The following is a 16,918-nucleotide window of genomic DNA, read 5'->3' as shown; positions in this document are numbered from 1 at the left end:
TTATCAAGGGAAAGATGTACGAAAGTATCTGAATTCGAGCATTCATACATGACTCTTTATCGGAAATTTTGGCTGATCGAGCCGGCTGATTATAATTTAGCATTTATTATGAAAATCTTTGCAATATAGAATTTTTTTAGAATTAGGAAGTTTAAAATCGATGTTTGACGCCATTTTGCACTCCAAGATGGCTGACCTCCCAATTGGCTTCGAGGTATGACGCTGGTCTAATAAGCCAGTCGTCGTATGTTCGAATCTCGACTGGGTGAGGCTGTTAATGTCAATAGGATCGTAGCAACTGGCCCTGCAATTGTCCTGCACTCTAACAGCTGGCTGCGAAGTCTGTCGTATAAAAACAGAAAGTCAAGTTTCGATTACGGAATGTAGCACCTAGGCTTTGCTTTGATGGCTGACAATTATTACAGAGACTATAGATTACAGAGGCGACAAGGTACTGAAAAACCGGTAATTTTTTAATCAAAGCAGAGAGTACTGTTATAAATAAAGGTAACTCTCCGCTTTTATTCAAAATTTAGCGGTTTTTGAGTGCCTTGTCGGCCAAAACACGTATTGTGTATCTGCATGATGTTTTTGTAGAAACTGGATCAAAATTTTCTTCAAACATTCCTAATTGATCATCAAACCAGAGGGCTTGCTGTTGAAGAAACGAGAAAGAGAACGATGTCCTTCTGCGTCCATAATTTTAGCTGGTCTTCCACTACATTGCTTGCGAATAGTTGTTGGGCATCTGAGGATATGGTAAACAGTCGAAGCCGCAACATGTTTGATTTTTAAATGTTGCACCATATACTTTTTGCCGAGATTTCTGTTGCAGTTCGTAGAAATGTACAACGCGCTCCCGAAATGCTTCTTGTTTCGACGCCATTTTTAACAATACTGAGCAAGCATAAACAAAACAAAAATTTTAACAAAAAGAGGAGAGAGAGAGCTAACACAAACATACTCTCATTTCTCTCTGAGCTCGTTTGTTGTTGAACATAAGGGCCGCGAAAAAATCCAAAATTTTAGTTGCCAGCCGTTAGTTCCCGAGTAGGAGCGAATAGCAACATAATATCAAAATGTGTTATTGGAAATCGAATAACTCATATCAAAATTTGGTCTCGTTTTGGCTGGCATAGTTGGTAAAATAACAAAAAATAATATCAAAATTTTACTCCTTTAAGGCTAAAAGAATAACTACTTGTGTTATTTGAATAACAAAGCAATAACATGACCGTATTCAGAGTTTAGAATAACATATTTTAGTATTATTAAGGTATTGATTGAATAACAAATGCAGTAGTATATGAGATATTAAAAAATCCTTTTATAAAATATTTATTATCTAAAATTTCTTTAATCAATAAAAAAAATTGTATGAAATATGTCGAATGTTGTTTCAAGGCCAAAATAAGATATGATAACAAAATCAGTTATTATCCTCATCTTACAACCACTGTTGCATATGCAAATTTTCACGCCGATCAGTTTAGTAGTTTTCGATTCTAAAAGGAACATAGGGACAGACAGACAGACAGACAGATAGTCAGACAGACAGACAGACAGACAGATAGATAGTGAAGTAGCGGAGTTAGCAAACAATTTGATTGCCACATTTTTTAAAATATTAACTCTTTTAAGTGTGTGATGCCATGCAGTAATTTTAATTTGGATTTAATATGTATTTTGTTGTTGAAAATCACTTGAAAATAATTGCAAAAAAAAATTTACTTTGGTCTCCGCAAAACTGTTTTTTATTGGAAAATATATTAAAAAATCAACAAATTTTTCTCAAACTACATTATGCGATGTAGGTTCAAAAACTTCACTTTCCATGAGAATATCATGGATCTTGAATGCTTTATGACGTAGCTATTCCCGTTGACTCACTGTTCCTGTTGTCTCACTGTTGACTACTCTCCCCTATATGGGACATTTGTTGAACTAGTTATTAGGTATTTGCAATTTTACTGAATAAAGTTTTACTGCATTTTTTGTAGTTACGGTGCTACAACGCTAGTAACTCATTAGTGACTAAGTGGACAGTAATTTAGTTACTAAAGAGCAATGCAGAATTAACACTGGCCCACATATTCGTATGCGAATTAAACGCAAATTAACCAAAAAACAATTTTCTACTTGCGTCACTCAAATTTTATGGTTCGTGATATTTATCTCGGTCCTGTAAATTTGACAGGAGAACTTGATGCCATGATTCAAACGGTGAGTGTCTTGTCGCCTCTGTGATATCTGTAGTTTTTTCCAAACTTTACTTTTCCAGGTCAAGCGCCGAGCCCAACAGCTTCTTTCTTTTGCCAGCTTGGTTCGTGGCACTCACACACAACCGAATTCAACAACATTGTCGGCCAACCGTAGGGACCCTAAGAGCTCCTCCCAGTCTAGATTCGAACATATTACGATTGACTTATCAGACCAGCGTCGTACCACGAGACTAACTGGGGCGCGGGATCAGGGGGATTTATTGCTGTCAAATTCTATGCACGTGCGCATTTACGCAGATAGAAATTATGGTCACCAGCCTGCTATTTTACATGTGAATTTCACAATTCCCAACAGCTAGATCCCCCTGAGTATAACCGAGTACGGTCACGTGGAGGCGCTAGATAGGTACTTGGGACGACCAAATCTATAATGCAACTTATTTCACACGGCAATTTAGTTTATAATTCAATAGTAGAAAATAGTTAGTAAGTTCTTGTTTATTGCGATGTAATTGTTCGTGCACAACACTGCCTGGTTTTTGTATATAAAAATTAATCAATTACATAATTACAACGTCAATTAATTTACAATCGACGCTTTTGAGGCTTAGGTAAAAGGAAAAGCATTTTGAAAAAATACTCAATTTTAAATCTGAGACGTAAGTAAGATTTGGTCGCGTCAGACATTTGCGTAGAAAATTGAGTTGCATCGTATGTATGTTCTGCTACCCAGTAAAAAAAATTAATTAGTATATCTCGATTGCACCTGAGAAATACGAAATCATATCTGAACGAAAAAGGTATAATTCATACTACATAAGAACATATCAGTATCAAAGTGGAGGCAATATACGTGCAAAAATTTTAACAATTATTTGTATTTCTATCTTGCGTGGTTTTTAGAAATCGCAACTTAATACACCTGAATATATGATTGAGATATAACTTAATATTGCAATCATCTATACTGCTTTACAACTCATAGTCATGAGCTGTATATGATGACACACACGACAACTTTTTGTTCACTTTCGACATACTTGAATCATTATACAATTCCAATGTAAAATTGATACGATTTAATGTGAACTTTCTATTACGATCTTGTTATATCTGGGTATATATCACAGTCTGTGGATGCTTAGATATTCAATGAATTCGTTCTTTTTAATCTATTGTCTCCCTATTGTCTTACTAGAGAGTTTGCTCGTACCAATGCACTTTTACTGAAGTGGTCTATGCAGCATATACTATGAGTCTATGAGGCTGTTGGAGAGGTCATCTAGATTGGTCTAGTCTAGAGACAATGCTATAGCACTATAGTCATTCATTACGATGAGACAAAACGGCAGCAGTTTGATGGCCAGCTATAGTTTTATCAGTTAATCCAATCAACGATAGCAGTCATCGATTTTCTTTAACTAGGGCGAGACAGAATAATAACATTATCTCTCACAAAACGGTCTCGCCCCCACAATGCAATGCTTTACGATTTGGTGACGCAAGAACAATGATGTATTGAACGTTTCGTTAATTCAGCGTGTTCAAATGAAGCAAAAAATATAATCGTTTAAGGCTATTATAAATCAGCAATTTTACTAATCCTATTACAGGTGGACGTGTTTCACTCGTTAGCTACATTTTTCCTCGGCGTTTTGGTTGGTGAAAAAAAGACGCATATCTATGCTAAGATTATCAAATTTATTTTATCGTATAATCTAGCGCAATTTTCTTTCATTTGTTTTAATTTGCTAAAGATTCTAAGTAATTATTTTGACTGGCCTTTAGGCCATCTTTTTGGTAAAATAATATTTATATTTTATGCATATTTATTAAAAAATATCTGGCGTGTAAAATGCGCAGATTTAGTATATTTTATTTTCACCCGCGAAACCGAACATCCTCATCGCTACGTTGGCAAAATTAAATCTCCACTGATAATGGAATTCCGCGGCTAACTCCTCTCTTGTTTCCTCTTTTTCCTTCACAGTGTTCTGATCGATTCACCAACCAGCGGCGCTATCGCAAGTGACAAGTAGTGCTTTCCGCAGCGAAATTCGCGTGGCTCCAGCAGTCACTGGACGGCGCTTGTTTTGAGGAGACTCCCGTTGGGTTCACATTTCATTAATCAATCAGGATTCTACCGAGAGTGTGTGTCTATTTGAATGGAAGCCAGTGGAATTGTTTTCGATTCTGGTTCTGCGGAACTAAATGCTAAAATTGTTGAATGGTTGCAATGGGATAAGGTAAGTTCAGTAAAGTCGCAAATAACTCACAATTTACCAAATTTAAATTCTTCCGCAGAATGAAAATTCGTCGAATGAAATAAAATCGCTGGTCAAGGCACAGCAATGGAAAATCCTCAGCGGACGATTGTTGAAACGGCTTGCATTCGGAACGGCGGGGCTGCGCGGAGTTATGCAAGCCGGTTTCAATGCCATGAACGACCTGGTGGTGATACAATCTGCTCAAGGATTGTGCCAATACATTCGGGAGTGCTATCCGTCGGAGGCGGACCAACAACGTGGGATCGTGCTGGGTTTCGACGGTCGACACAACAGTCGGAGGTAAAGGAGATTCTTATCAACAGACGTCACAGTAAGTGCGTAACAGAATCGTATGTTGCTGATCGCATCGCAATTCAGATAAGATTTAATCTATGTACATGAACACATGATACATTTTCGTCACTCGCCGCTTACTATAAATGCTACGTTTATACGAAGTTTCATAAATTGCTTGTTGATAGTAAAATTGATTGGAAAACTAAAGATTATTTTTAGTTATTTCAATTGCATCTGCTATTTTGCGAATTACCGCGAATTACTGCGTAGAAATCTACGCAGAAAAATAGCAATTACGGCAGTGAACTAAAGCGTCATTATTTTATCGCTAACGGTATGTTTTCGCATATAATTTATCAAGTTGGAAAGTTTTATAATTCACACGCTCCCTAGTCATGATCTCCAGCAGAGTCGAGTTGCTTTAGACTATCAACGCTATTTAAATAATACCGCCGAAAATGATAAGACGTGTACCTGACCTTTCACAATTCCCTCCTGTGTGCCACTGTTACTAACTTGATTGAAAACATTTTGTGTGTTTATTTTTATTCAGCATCAGCATTTTAACGTACGTTTGTGGGACGACGCTTACAATTAATTATTCGTTTTACCTATTGCGTGATATGGTTGCAAAATGTTTTTTGAGTGAATAGATCTGTCAACTTTCGTTGTTTCAATTGTGCTAATATTACTGAAATGTTCCAGATTTGCCGAGCTCAGTGCTTGCGTTTTCCTCACTGCGGGTATTCCGGTGCAGTTGTACAGCCGGACTGTCGCTACACCTTTTGTCCCGTTTGCTGTACAGGAGCTGAAGTGCTTGGCTGGTGTCATGGTTACGGCTTCACACAACCCGAAGGAGGACAATGGCTATAAAGTATATTGGACCAACAGTGCGCAAATCATTTCGCCGCACGATAAAAACATCCAAGCGCATATACTGCGCAATTTGGTGTGAGTCAGTTGTTTCTATTCATTAGAGTCTTAGAATTAACCTGTGTAATCTCCGTAGTCCCTTGGAGTCATCTTGGAACCTGGACCTACTTAAATCGGAAAAATTGAAGGATCCATTTGACGATATGTTCAAACTATATTTTGAAAAGCTAGAAAATAACATTCCGAAAAGCTTTATCGCCGATTACAATCGCAAAAGTGCACAACGGTTTGTGTATACGGCTATGCACGGTGTGGGTTTCCCCTTTGTAGAGCGTGGCTTTGAAATTGCAGGACTGCAGCCAGTAACGGCCGTGAAGGAGCAGCGAGATCCGGACCCGGAGTTTCCAACCGTTAAATTTCCCAATCCCGAAGAAGGAAAATCAAGCTTGGTTCTGTCGATAAAGCTGGCCAATGAAACGGGCTGTGATGTGATACTGGCCAATGATCCTGATGCCGACCGGTTGGCATGTGCCGAAAAGGATGCTAGTACTGGCGAATGGCGAGTATTTACGGGTAATGAATTGGGTGCATTACTCGGTTGGTGGTCAATACGTTGCTACCGTGAGCAATATCCGGACGCAAGCTTAGCTGACTGTTATCTTCTAGCGAGCACGGTTAGTTCCAAAATGTGCCGATCTATAGCGAAGATCGACGGTCTAAACTTCGAAGAAACATTGACAGGTTTCAAATGGATGGGTAATTTCATCTAATTAGATATTTATCATATAGATACAATTTTTAATATCCTCTGTTTTAGGCAACAAATCAGTGGAACTGATGAAGGAAGGAAAAACCGTATTATTTGCGTACGAGGAAGCTATAGGTTTCATGTGCACCCCTACAGTACTAGACAAAGATGGTGTCAGTGCGGCGTGTCAGCTGGCGACAATGGTTTGCTATCTGAAAGCCACTTCCAATCAATCTCTCGCAGATAAACTGAACGAATTGTACGACATCTACGGTTATCATTGCACTATCACGTCGTATCATTTTTGCTATGAACCGGTGACGATTGAACGCATCTTCAATCGCATACGAACGATGGATTGTGAAACCGGAGGCCATCCGAAAGCAGTTGGTGCCGGCGGAAAGTATGCCATAGAATCGGTTCGAGATCTTACCACTGGATATGACTCTGCCCAGCCAGACGGAAAAGCTTTACTGCCTTCTAGCAAAAGTTCCCAGATGATAACTTTCTCGTTTGAAAATGGTGCAGTCATTACGTTGCGCACAAGCGGAACAGAGCCGAAAATTAAATATTACGCTGAGATGTGTGCCAAACCGGGGCAAAGGTAAGTCGGAAAATGTTTCCTAAGGAGGCTTGATTTGTCCGTCGGGTTGGCGAAGAAACGTAAGGTCCATATAAATTTTATATTGTGTTGAGGGTTGTGAATTGATTTTTTTTTTGCACGATTCACTGCCTGTTTTAAAGTACAGCTGTTGCGAATCATGCATAACATTCCAAAATGCTTTTAGAATAATGGTATGGTGCTAAATTTGTCCAAAATAGTGATTTATGATATTCCCGATATTCGGGATCCCATTAAACCTATTGGCACTTTAGATTTACAGATTTACATTTTTTTCTGAAATCAACAATTTGGGAAATATCACTCAGTGTGAAAAAAGTTACAACCATGCTTTATATTGCAGAGCTCCGATAATTTTGTGTTTGTTGTTTACTGCAGGTTGAAAAATAAGCATGCTATAGGTCAGTTCCGGGATAATAGTGGTAAGCATTCACGCCTCTTACGCCGAGAATCCGGGTTCAAATTCCAACCCCCAGAAGTGACCCAAGCTGTTAAAATGACTATAATCTAACAAAAAAAAAAGGCATGCAAACATTGGGTGACTCATTATTCTAATTTTCTACTGATCGAATAGACTAATCTCAAGTTTTTAGTCTTGACCTTGGAATGAGGTCATACATATATTAATATTTTTTTTTGAAACGATGGTTCTACAATTGATGAAGGGACGGTAGGGGAAAGAAATGAATTTTTTTTTCTCCTTTTTCTCGGCGCGGGTTTTCGAGGGACCGAGAAACGCGGCTAACACACGCTGACAGACGAACAGCGTCACGTGCAGTACCTTGCAAGTCGTAAGGGCCGGCATAGTGTCGTCGTCCTGAAAGTAAATAGTAGTTAGATTAAAACTTCTCGCTCGGTGGTAATCTGCAATTGATGCAGGAAGCGGCACAATATGTGTCGATAACCCAACCAAAAACGCGTCGCTATTCTTGAGAAGTGGATTTTGCGGTCTCCTTTTGTCCAGCGCCTCTATGGTTCAAAGGTACAAGTACCAGCGAACCACATGCCCTGGAGGGTGTTGTGGGTTCGAATCCGGTTATAATCTCAGATTACAGCTTGGTTCGACTCATGCCCCTTCCAGTATTGGACAAAAGGTAGGAGTCAAAATGACTACTTGTCAAGCATAGCTACCAATACCCCCCCCCCTTCCTTTCCGCTCTTCCCCCTCCTTCACCAAAACAAAAAAGAAAAAAAAAATTTCATTTCTTTCCCCTACTGTCCCTTCATCAATTGTAGAACCATCGTTTCAAAAAAGTAAACTGATCGAATGCTAGGATTTGATATTTTCGATCGAATTGCAAAAAGAATATTGCGGTTACGTGTAAAGTTTGCTGTTATGCCTCTCGATTTCGTACACATTTGGACTTCTTCGCCAGTACTGGTTTAGACTTTGGATTAAGATAGAACCACATTTTATCTTCGTTGATAAGCCTTCGTGGCTCATTGAGGAATCCTTCGTTCAATCCACATTCGTTCAATAAAACTTGACTTCTTGACTTGTAAATTGTTACTTGAAGGTTGCGAACGTTTTTCAATGTCACGTATAAGTTTAGGTTCGGGCGCAAATCTTTGTAAATAACACTTGTATCGGCGAAGTGATGCTATCTATTGTCAATTACGTTGAGTGAGATAGGGTTATCGTCAGCTCCTTGGTTTTACTTAAGAAGAGTTATTCCAATGTATATACTAAACCAAGCAGCGTTTAGTATATACATTGGAATAACTCTTTTTAACAGTATTGATAGTGGAAGTTTTTAAGATCTAGTCAGCGTGTTGCAGCGTATTTTCTGTAAGATCTCCAGGAACTAAAAATTTGGAAAAAATTGGACAGTAGCTAGGCAATCTTTCGTTATTTTTTATACAAAATAGCATAAGAGATTACAAAATGCAATCAATTTGATTGATACCGACTTCCTACAAAGACCTCCTTGATGCAAGTTACCTTGTTCACGGGCACATTGGGCCAAATCGGCCGCTCGGGCAGAACCTATTAACTTTTCGAGTGCTGCTTGTATAGTTTAACTTTTTTTATTTTTAATGTGGTTTTAACCAATTGGTCATTCACCATATAGTTTAACTGTTTTCGGCAATATTGTTTCTAATGTGTAGTCGCTCTTTTTAGTATATTGTGACTTTCGCCATATGTAACGCAACCAACGTATTTTGGACCACATTAGCAGCTGTACATGATTTGGACACTTACAGCAAAATCCAATGGAAGTGTCCAAATTATGTACAGCTGCTGATGGGGTCCAAAATAGGTTAGTTACCCTACGGTGGGAATCTCTCCAAGCAGTGCCTGTAGCTCGTGATTCATATGTTTCGCCACTCTCCGCTTTTAGATTGTACTGTGCTAAATATCGTCTGCAGCACTATCCGCTCGAACACGACAAGGGCGCGTATGTCCTCCGTTATCAGTGAGTATCTTTGACTCGAGCAGCACGTTCCTCCGTCTTGTCTCCGCCTCCGTCTCCTCATGTCTTCCGCCGCGGCAAAGTTCCTGGCTATGGTACCAAAGTCATATGCGAAACTCAGGGGTTGACTAGTTTTGGTGAAACTTGTGGCTCTCGTTTCGATGTCCGCTTTTCGGATACTCTATTAAGATTAAGAACTATATTGAAGAGCATATACGATAAGGTCTCGAGAGTATCCCCGAAATGTGCACGGAACACATTACTCGACCCAACGTAGCTCTGATTAGCAGCGTCAAGTTTTCCGGAAAACCGTGTTCGTACATTATCTGCATAGCTTATCTCGATCGACTGTATCGTACACTGCTTTGAAGTGAGCACGTTGTACTCCAGGCATTTCTGAAAGATTTGGTGAATGGTAAAAATTTTATCCGCAGTGGCATGAGCCCCATGAAGCCGACTGATAATTCACTATGAAACCTAGTGCTATCGGTGACAACTGGCGTATCAGGGTCAGGGAGAGTACCTTGTAGGGAACGTTTATCAGCAGTGCCCCCATAGTTGCAGCAGATGAGTCGACCACCTTTTTTGCAATTTGTACAAACCACTCCTCTCTTCTATTCCTCCGGTAATTTCTCATCCTCCCAAATCATAGAAATAACCCAGTTTAGACACGTTGTCATGGTTACATTTACAAAGCTCGACAGGTAGACGGTTCTTACCAGTGTTTTGTTGGTATTAAACAACCCGGTTTCTCGTTTGACTTCTTGGAGATCTGGTGCTGGGATATTACTTTCTCCCATGGGCACTTATAGGTTAACTTCTGTTCCGCCTCCTACAGCAAATTTGCCATTGAGATGTTCTTCGCAGAACTGCTTCCACCTATTGAGCACCTCTCACTCGTTTGTGATTCCCTCCCTCGTTCTTACACAGCCCTTACGAGTGAGTTTGGTTCACCTTCTCGTAAAACCTGCGCGTGTCATTAGCTCGGAATCCTTTGTTCGTCGGTATTAGATCAAGTTCTCTCTAGTGGCAGAGCTCAGATAATCTTTTCAAAATACGGATGAAATTATTCGTCACGGTTTCGAAGGGATTATCGAACTTTTCCTATAAAATGGCTCATTAGGCGGCGCACATTTTCTTCGTCCATCGTTTTGGTTATCTTATTCCACCAGGTCTTCATCTGATTGATGCTTTAACAACTTTTCCCTTTGCCTTGAGTCTCCCTTCATGATTGCCCAGTATTTCCCAATAGGGCGGAACTGGGGGCAATTGGGTAGGTAAAGGTCTTTCGGAACAAACTGGACCCTTTTCTCTGCATACCACTCTTGAACGACTTTGCTGTCATGACAGCACGCCAAATCTGGCCAAAATATCACGGAATGGTGGTGGGATCGAATGAACGGCAAAATTCGTTTTTGGAGATACTCCTTTTGGTACAGTTGCAACGTCATTGTCTTATTTGTTGCCAAGTCTTGCCGTTGCCAAGTGAAATTGACATAGGTTTCATCGTCCATCAGAAGACACTCGTTGAACTTGGTTAGCACCCGGTTCTATAGCTTTCGAGGACAGATTTTGGTCACACTATTCGGTTTTATGGTTCGGCTTGGCCGTTTGCTAGCTCAATACGACTTGATTCCTTCCCGGAGTCGAATTCTCCTCACTGTGGGCTTGGGCAGACAGTCCCATTCCGATTAGCTTGAGGCTTACGAATCGTCGTCAATGTTTCCTTATACCGTTTGATAACGTGCCATACGGCATTTCTGGGCAATTTCAGCTGTTTAGCTAGTTTGGATGCAGACCTCGATGAATTTTCCAAATAACTGCACAATTTTTTCCCTTCTTTCGGCTTCCATGTTGTTGGTTTACAAAATACAGTCGTTTTGCGGAATGTCAAAAATACATAGGTGAAGCTAACAAAATTTCCGACACGTGGGCACCAAGAACTTTCAAATCCGTCCACCAAGAGCGCCACAATATGACCAAAAGTTTGTTCCAATTCTAAATGAAGCAAGCTTTAAACCTCGTTGACAACACGTCCACCTTTTATTTTCTTTTACTACCTTTCAGTAAATATTACATTGATCTTCTTCTCTCTCATTTCAGAGACTGGAACGCATCACGCTCCACGCTGCGTGACATGGTAAACTGCATAGTCGAGGAACTGCTGGAGCCGACCAAAAACAATCTTACACCCCGTTCGGAGTAAAACACAGCAGTTCTGCACAGGGAAATTTTCACAAACAGTAAATCTCTAACAATACAGTACCATCTATATATATTTTACCGTTGTGCTCTCTGACCAATGTTGAATCTCTGCGAATGGCAGCGTTCGAATTTGTGTTTCTACTATTATACATTTATTCCATGTATCTACCAGTTACCGGTTAAGGATAAAAATCCCGTCGAGCACAATATGCAATGACAATTCTGGCTGACATACTATGCAATTATCTCACAGCAATTTAGTACCTAGTGGTTCACACGTTTGATCTAACAGTTAGAATACTGAAAATCGTACTACTTTATCAAATAGCTCAGCTAAGCAGTATGACTTTCTACGAGCTAGAAAATGGTAGATAATTGAATAGTTTTTTTTGTTTCTCTAAACTATAATTCTAATAGTCCTGCTATGAGAATGAAAGCATCACGGTCGATAAAGTTCTAGCAACATTCAATAGTTCCCATGAATTGTTCTTTTTAGCGACAGTACATTTTCCCAGTGCATTTTAAATCTTTTACAACAGTTGAGTTACATGGTGTGTTTCACACTGGGCTATATTCAATACTACTTTATAGGCTTATGATTTTAACCAGTAATAAGAAAACGCGTTTAAGCTACTGCTACATATTGGAGTAGATTGATATGATAAATAAACTGAAGGTCATGCGACTGACTGGAACCGGTTCAATGGTGTTATATTTTGCGTAGCAAAAAATATCAAAGGATATGTGGGACAATCAGGTGGTGTTTTTTCGCATCTGGAGCGCGGTCGAAAACTTTTTTTTTCATTACCACCTGTTTGATTAGTTTCAGCTCCCAGTAATTATTGTCGTTGTTCGCGATCATACCTATTTCCAATAAAATAATTCAAAAGATAAATAATGACTGAGTCTCCATCAATTTCAATGCAATGGAGTTCGCAGTAGTTTGTTCGAATTCTTTAACACGTGAATACACCAGTTCTTCAGACAAAACTTTTTTTTATATTTTTGGTTGAGGCAAGAACAATATTACTAAAACAAAATTAATAAAATCACTGCTTGAACAGAATACAATACAAAAGATTAAAATGCGATCGTTTGCCAGCAAACGGTTATACGGGTTAATGGTTGATGACAGAGCATTAAGGACAACCACACTAACCTTACTGATCGATGCAATAAATTAAACACAAAGGCCAACCTCTTTAGGTTTCCGTATACCATTTTAGCTTAATCTAATCACTAGCTTTGATGTTTGCCGCTTTTGTACCCTGTAGCAAGAATACCACCCTGGTTTTAATTGGGCGCACTATCGGTGTTTCTTTCGGCAAACTCACAACAGCCGCTTCCCGCTGGGCAGTCGGCGTTTTCTTTCTGCTCAATCCAATGCTCCCGGTTGCTGTCGATCGTCTCCAAGAAGCAATTCGTTTGTGGAAAGATTTGTACCAATATTTCAAACGTTGGTCGAATCACCGTCGTAAGGAAATCGATCTGTAGAACCGGAATGCATGCTTTCTTCCGGTCCATCATCGTGTCAGGCCGGAGACCCATTTGTCGTTCCATATCGCCTTCGGCGAAGAATTCTGCGTACACCAGATGCTACAAGAAAAGTAAATGTTTCAGTCTTAGTTATTTAAACTATTGAAAAATTTGAAATTAATGTTACCGCCACATGTTGCACCGTTTCCCATGATTTGATTTGATCACTCAAATCACAGCAAGTGATCATTAACGAAAGTAGGAGTCTTTGGTTGGCACTTTCCGACAGATTGTCTGCCCGCAGTTTCTTCAGTTTTTTCATGATTCTGAAGTGGTTCGATAGATCTGTAGCCAGTATCAGGTCTCTCAGGTAGTCGATGCATTCTTTGAACTCTTCCGTCGAAAGCCCGTCGAGTATTTTGCTGCTCGAGTCGTTCAGAATGTAGATAGCCTGGGACAGGTGGTGTCTCTCGTTGACGCTTCCTTCACTGCTGTACAGCCTCGCCAGCGGGCTACTGGACTGCGTTTGATACGTGTTGGTGGTACCTCGATGGTCCAGATCGTGGCAGAAGGCAGCGATGAGAAAGGAAAAGCCCTGCATTTTGCTGGAAAATAAAACAGAAAGCTCACACATTATGTTTGAGTCTGCAACTATAAAGCTTTTACTCAGGTCCTTCAATCTTTATATATTTTTGAAGGCTTTAAATGTTATGCAGATATCTTTGGTAAGGAAACGGATATTTCTGCTTCCACCTTGCCAAAAATATGGGTTTTCTTACACTCTTGCAGGTAAAAACTAAACACCATGCGTCTCCATGATATTACTGGAAGTTTATCTCTTTAAAACTATATCACAAATTCCAAAAAATATACGTAAATATGTAGATGCTACAATGTTAAAATTAGAAGCCACAAAATAAATATTTTTATACATCAGCTGGCAAACCGATCGACAAGCTTCATATAACTCGAAATAAACTGAAACAACGATACGTAAGTCAAACAAACTTTACCCACAGATATAAACCAGCAATAATAGGCGTAATGCCAAAAGCAATTCGAACGATATTCGGTATGTATGCATTATTGAATTACTTCCTGTATGTATCCTACAGGACAACTATATTTAGTAAATCTGTCTTAGATTTATCTCCGGTTGGAGAAAATAATTTTGAAAACCGCTTCCATTTGCAACTAAGTTTTCAACAAGCTTGTACATGTTTCCGCGAGTTATGAAAAAGTAGGTCAATTCAGTTCTATTCTTTGCTGGGCAGCCTAATCGGTGGATTCCCAGTGAGATTTTTATAACGATGATATGACTAAACCACTGTGAAATCAATACGTTCTCACTTTTTCTTTCAAAAGCGGTTCTGAGTGAAATAATCTACAAATCAAAGAATTTTCTCTTCCTGCAAGTACTCTGCAACTGGGCCACACTATGGACAGTAATATGGAAATTTTCGGCGCTCCTGATCCAGTCGAGCTAATCACAGCCTGCTCTGTTCACTGTCGTACCTGTCCTGCAGTTGTTTGTGGTACGGGAGTCTTCCAATCTATAACCTCAGGCGAGTACCTTTGCAATATATGTAGGGGAACTGGGGGGAAAATGAACACCCTTAGCAATTTTGTCATTTTCTCCCCCAGGAACCAACCAAATGCTGATCGCACTATATGAATTGAAAGCTGGATTCATATTCCACGTTTTAATATATATAGATGTTTAAAAAAGGACTATTTGTTATGAAAAATTCCTCTTTTTCGAAAGCGTCACATTCGAGCCTGATTTTTTTCATGTGGGTAAAATGAACATGCAGTGAGGGCAAAATGAACATATCATAGAAAACTAAAGTTAACATGCAGTTTGGATAAATTAAACATTATTTTACATTATCATTGTTCTACATAAGCCGTAGGTATTCAACAGGGCTGTTGGAATTAAAATGGGACTCCACAAAGTTAACATAATGTATCTTTACCACGTTCATACAATGCTTGACTTTTAGCTCGCAGGATTTTCCAGCACTCGGTCATTTTCCGTTATTTTTCGAGAGACTCGATCATTTTTGTTGCTTGAATTGTAATTATTTCGTATCTGCTGATAAATGGAAAGTAAAACATCATGATACACATTGTTCATTTTGCCCCCATAGTGAGGTGTTCATTTTACCCCCAAAACACCAATTGTTTTCAAGTGTTTATTATAAACAAACAGTTGATAAAAACATTTGGAATTTTCGACAGATCCGCAGGATAGTGATAAGCAAACAACACTGAATGATACCAATAGTCGAAATCTGCAAATATTGTTTACTTTTTCCATTTTTTTCACATTGGAAAGCTTATGATCACCACATATTGTCTCAAACAGCTTGAAATACTTCTAGGAGAAGATACCTATTGATCTGGAACAGATTTTAATCGGTTTACTGGGAATTTGGCTGCCTGTTCATTTTACCCACAGTTCCCCTAACGAAATCTCGGTATCTAATGCATCCTTTTTCAGTTCGGCTAACATGCAGTCAAACCCAACTGGTGCAGGCCATATTGCCAAAGACGAGGTGCTCATCTACTATCAAAACGCCGGAGGGTTGAACTGCAACGTAAACGACTACCTCTTGGCTGTATCCGTTGACTGTTACGATCCTCGTGTTAACTGAAATCTGTCTCTTGTGTTCGGTCCCGAACTTGATGTCTTCCGTTGCGACCCTGTGGACCCTAGCAGTATTGAGCAGGTGTGCATATGTATCGGGCTAGTAAATGGCAAACTTTTCCTTTGTGAAATTTACAATCCGCCCGATAGAGTACGCGACGATGCTCTGATGTTCACTCCCAGTCGGTTATGTCGGTAATCGATTTGGCTACCGCAACCGACGATGAACTCATTGTTATCGAGGTTTGCAACCTACCAGGACTTCTTCTTCTTCTTCCAGCAATGGCCTTTTCGATCCGGATTCCGATCTCTACGTAGGTATCAACGTACACCTCGTGGCATTACGGCTTTCGGAATGCTACAGCTCTGCCACATTGCGACAGATCAACCACGTTACTAATGAGAACAATCGCAGTTCTTCCTCAGTGGTTCCTCAGTATATCTGCCAAATTTTTGCTGTTATAAGCCGGCGAATGTTTTGCGATGAAATGATCCTAGACGACCGAGTTATCCAGGCTGTTTACAATGTTCCGCCAGTTGCTCGGAATACGCTGGGTACTCTCAACATTAACGAAGCAATGATCTCTAGAGTTAAAATCTTCGACTATACACGGCACAGATGGTATTCCGTCTAAGTTTTTGGAAACGCTCATCGCTCACCTGTTTATTCCCCTTCAGCTCGTGTTTAGCCTGTCCTCTTGCGGAATATTTCCGTTCGTATGGAAAACTGCCCATATGTTTCCTGTTCATAAAAAAAGGGATCGGAAAGATATCAATAACCACCGAGGAATCTCATCATTGTGTCTTACATCATATGTTGCGGAAAGCTTGGCCGATTGTGCTCAAACGGACGCCTGCGGCGATTGATAAAGTTAATCATACTACAAGCCGAGCTCGATTATCCATGCGAAAAAAACTTAAATGGAGGTTTTCACATGTGTTTACATTGAAAACTTGTTTACCATTGAAAAAATTTTTGTTACAGATTTACACCCGTATAATCGAGTCCGACCTGTATTTCGATTGCTAAATTGGAAAGACTCGGTATCAGCGGCAGTGTGTTGCTTTAGTTTAGCAGCTACCTCGCAGATCGTAAGCTGCTTGTGACAGTTGAAGGTTTTCAACCGAGTGCGTTTGCGGCCTC

The 16,918-nt window shown here is 39.7% G+C and overlaps 2 protein-coding genes across 6 annotated transcripts in view; one reads left to right on the top strand and one right to left on the bottom strand.

Moving 5' to 3' along the window:
• LOC128744370 (phosphopentomutase) overlaps positions 1–12,618 on the top strand; it is a 100,470-nt gene extending 87,852 nt beyond the window's left edge. The window contains exons 3-8 of the mRNA XM_053841335.1: positions 4,213–4,468; positions 4,527–4,789; positions 5,492–5,737; positions 5,796–6,415; positions 6,477–7,011; positions 11,547–12,618. Coding sequence (XP_053697310.1) covers positions 4,388–4,468; positions 4,527–4,789; positions 5,492–5,737; positions 5,796–6,415; positions 6,477–7,011; positions 11,547–11,649 — 1,848 coding nt within the window. The 5' untranslated portion in view covers positions 4,213–4,387 and the 3' untranslated portion in view covers positions 11,650–12,618. The remainder of the gene's footprint in view (positions 1–4,212; positions 4,469–4,526; positions 4,790–5,491; positions 5,738–5,795; positions 6,416–6,476; positions 7,012–11,546) is intronic.
• Positions 11,712–16,918, bottom strand: part of LOC128744369 (cGMP-dependent 3',5'-cyclic phosphodiesterase-like) — a 120,568-nt gene continuing 115,361 nt past the window's right edge. For all 5 annotated transcript variants that reach the window (XM_053841331.1, XM_053841332.1, XM_053841330.1 and 2 more), the window contains exons 12-13: positions 13,312–13,729; positions 11,712–13,244 (exon numbers count right to left, since the gene is read on the bottom strand). In XM_053841331.1, coding sequence (XP_053697306.1) covers positions 12,942–13,244; positions 13,312–13,729 — 721 coding nt within the window. In that variant the 3' untranslated portion in view covers positions 11,712–12,941. The remainder of the gene's footprint in view (positions 13,245–13,311; positions 13,730–16,918) is intronic.

This window comes from Sabethes cyaneus, chromosome 3 (assembly GCF_943734655.1).
Source record: "Sabethes cyaneus chromosome 3, idSabCyanKW18_F2, whole genome shotgun sequence".
NCBI lineage: Eukaryota > Metazoa > Arthropoda > Insecta > Diptera > Culicidae > Sabethes > Sabethes cyaneus.
The sequence above is the reverse complement of the archived record's forward strand: the minus strand, read 5'-3'. Positions and strand labels throughout refer to the sequence as shown.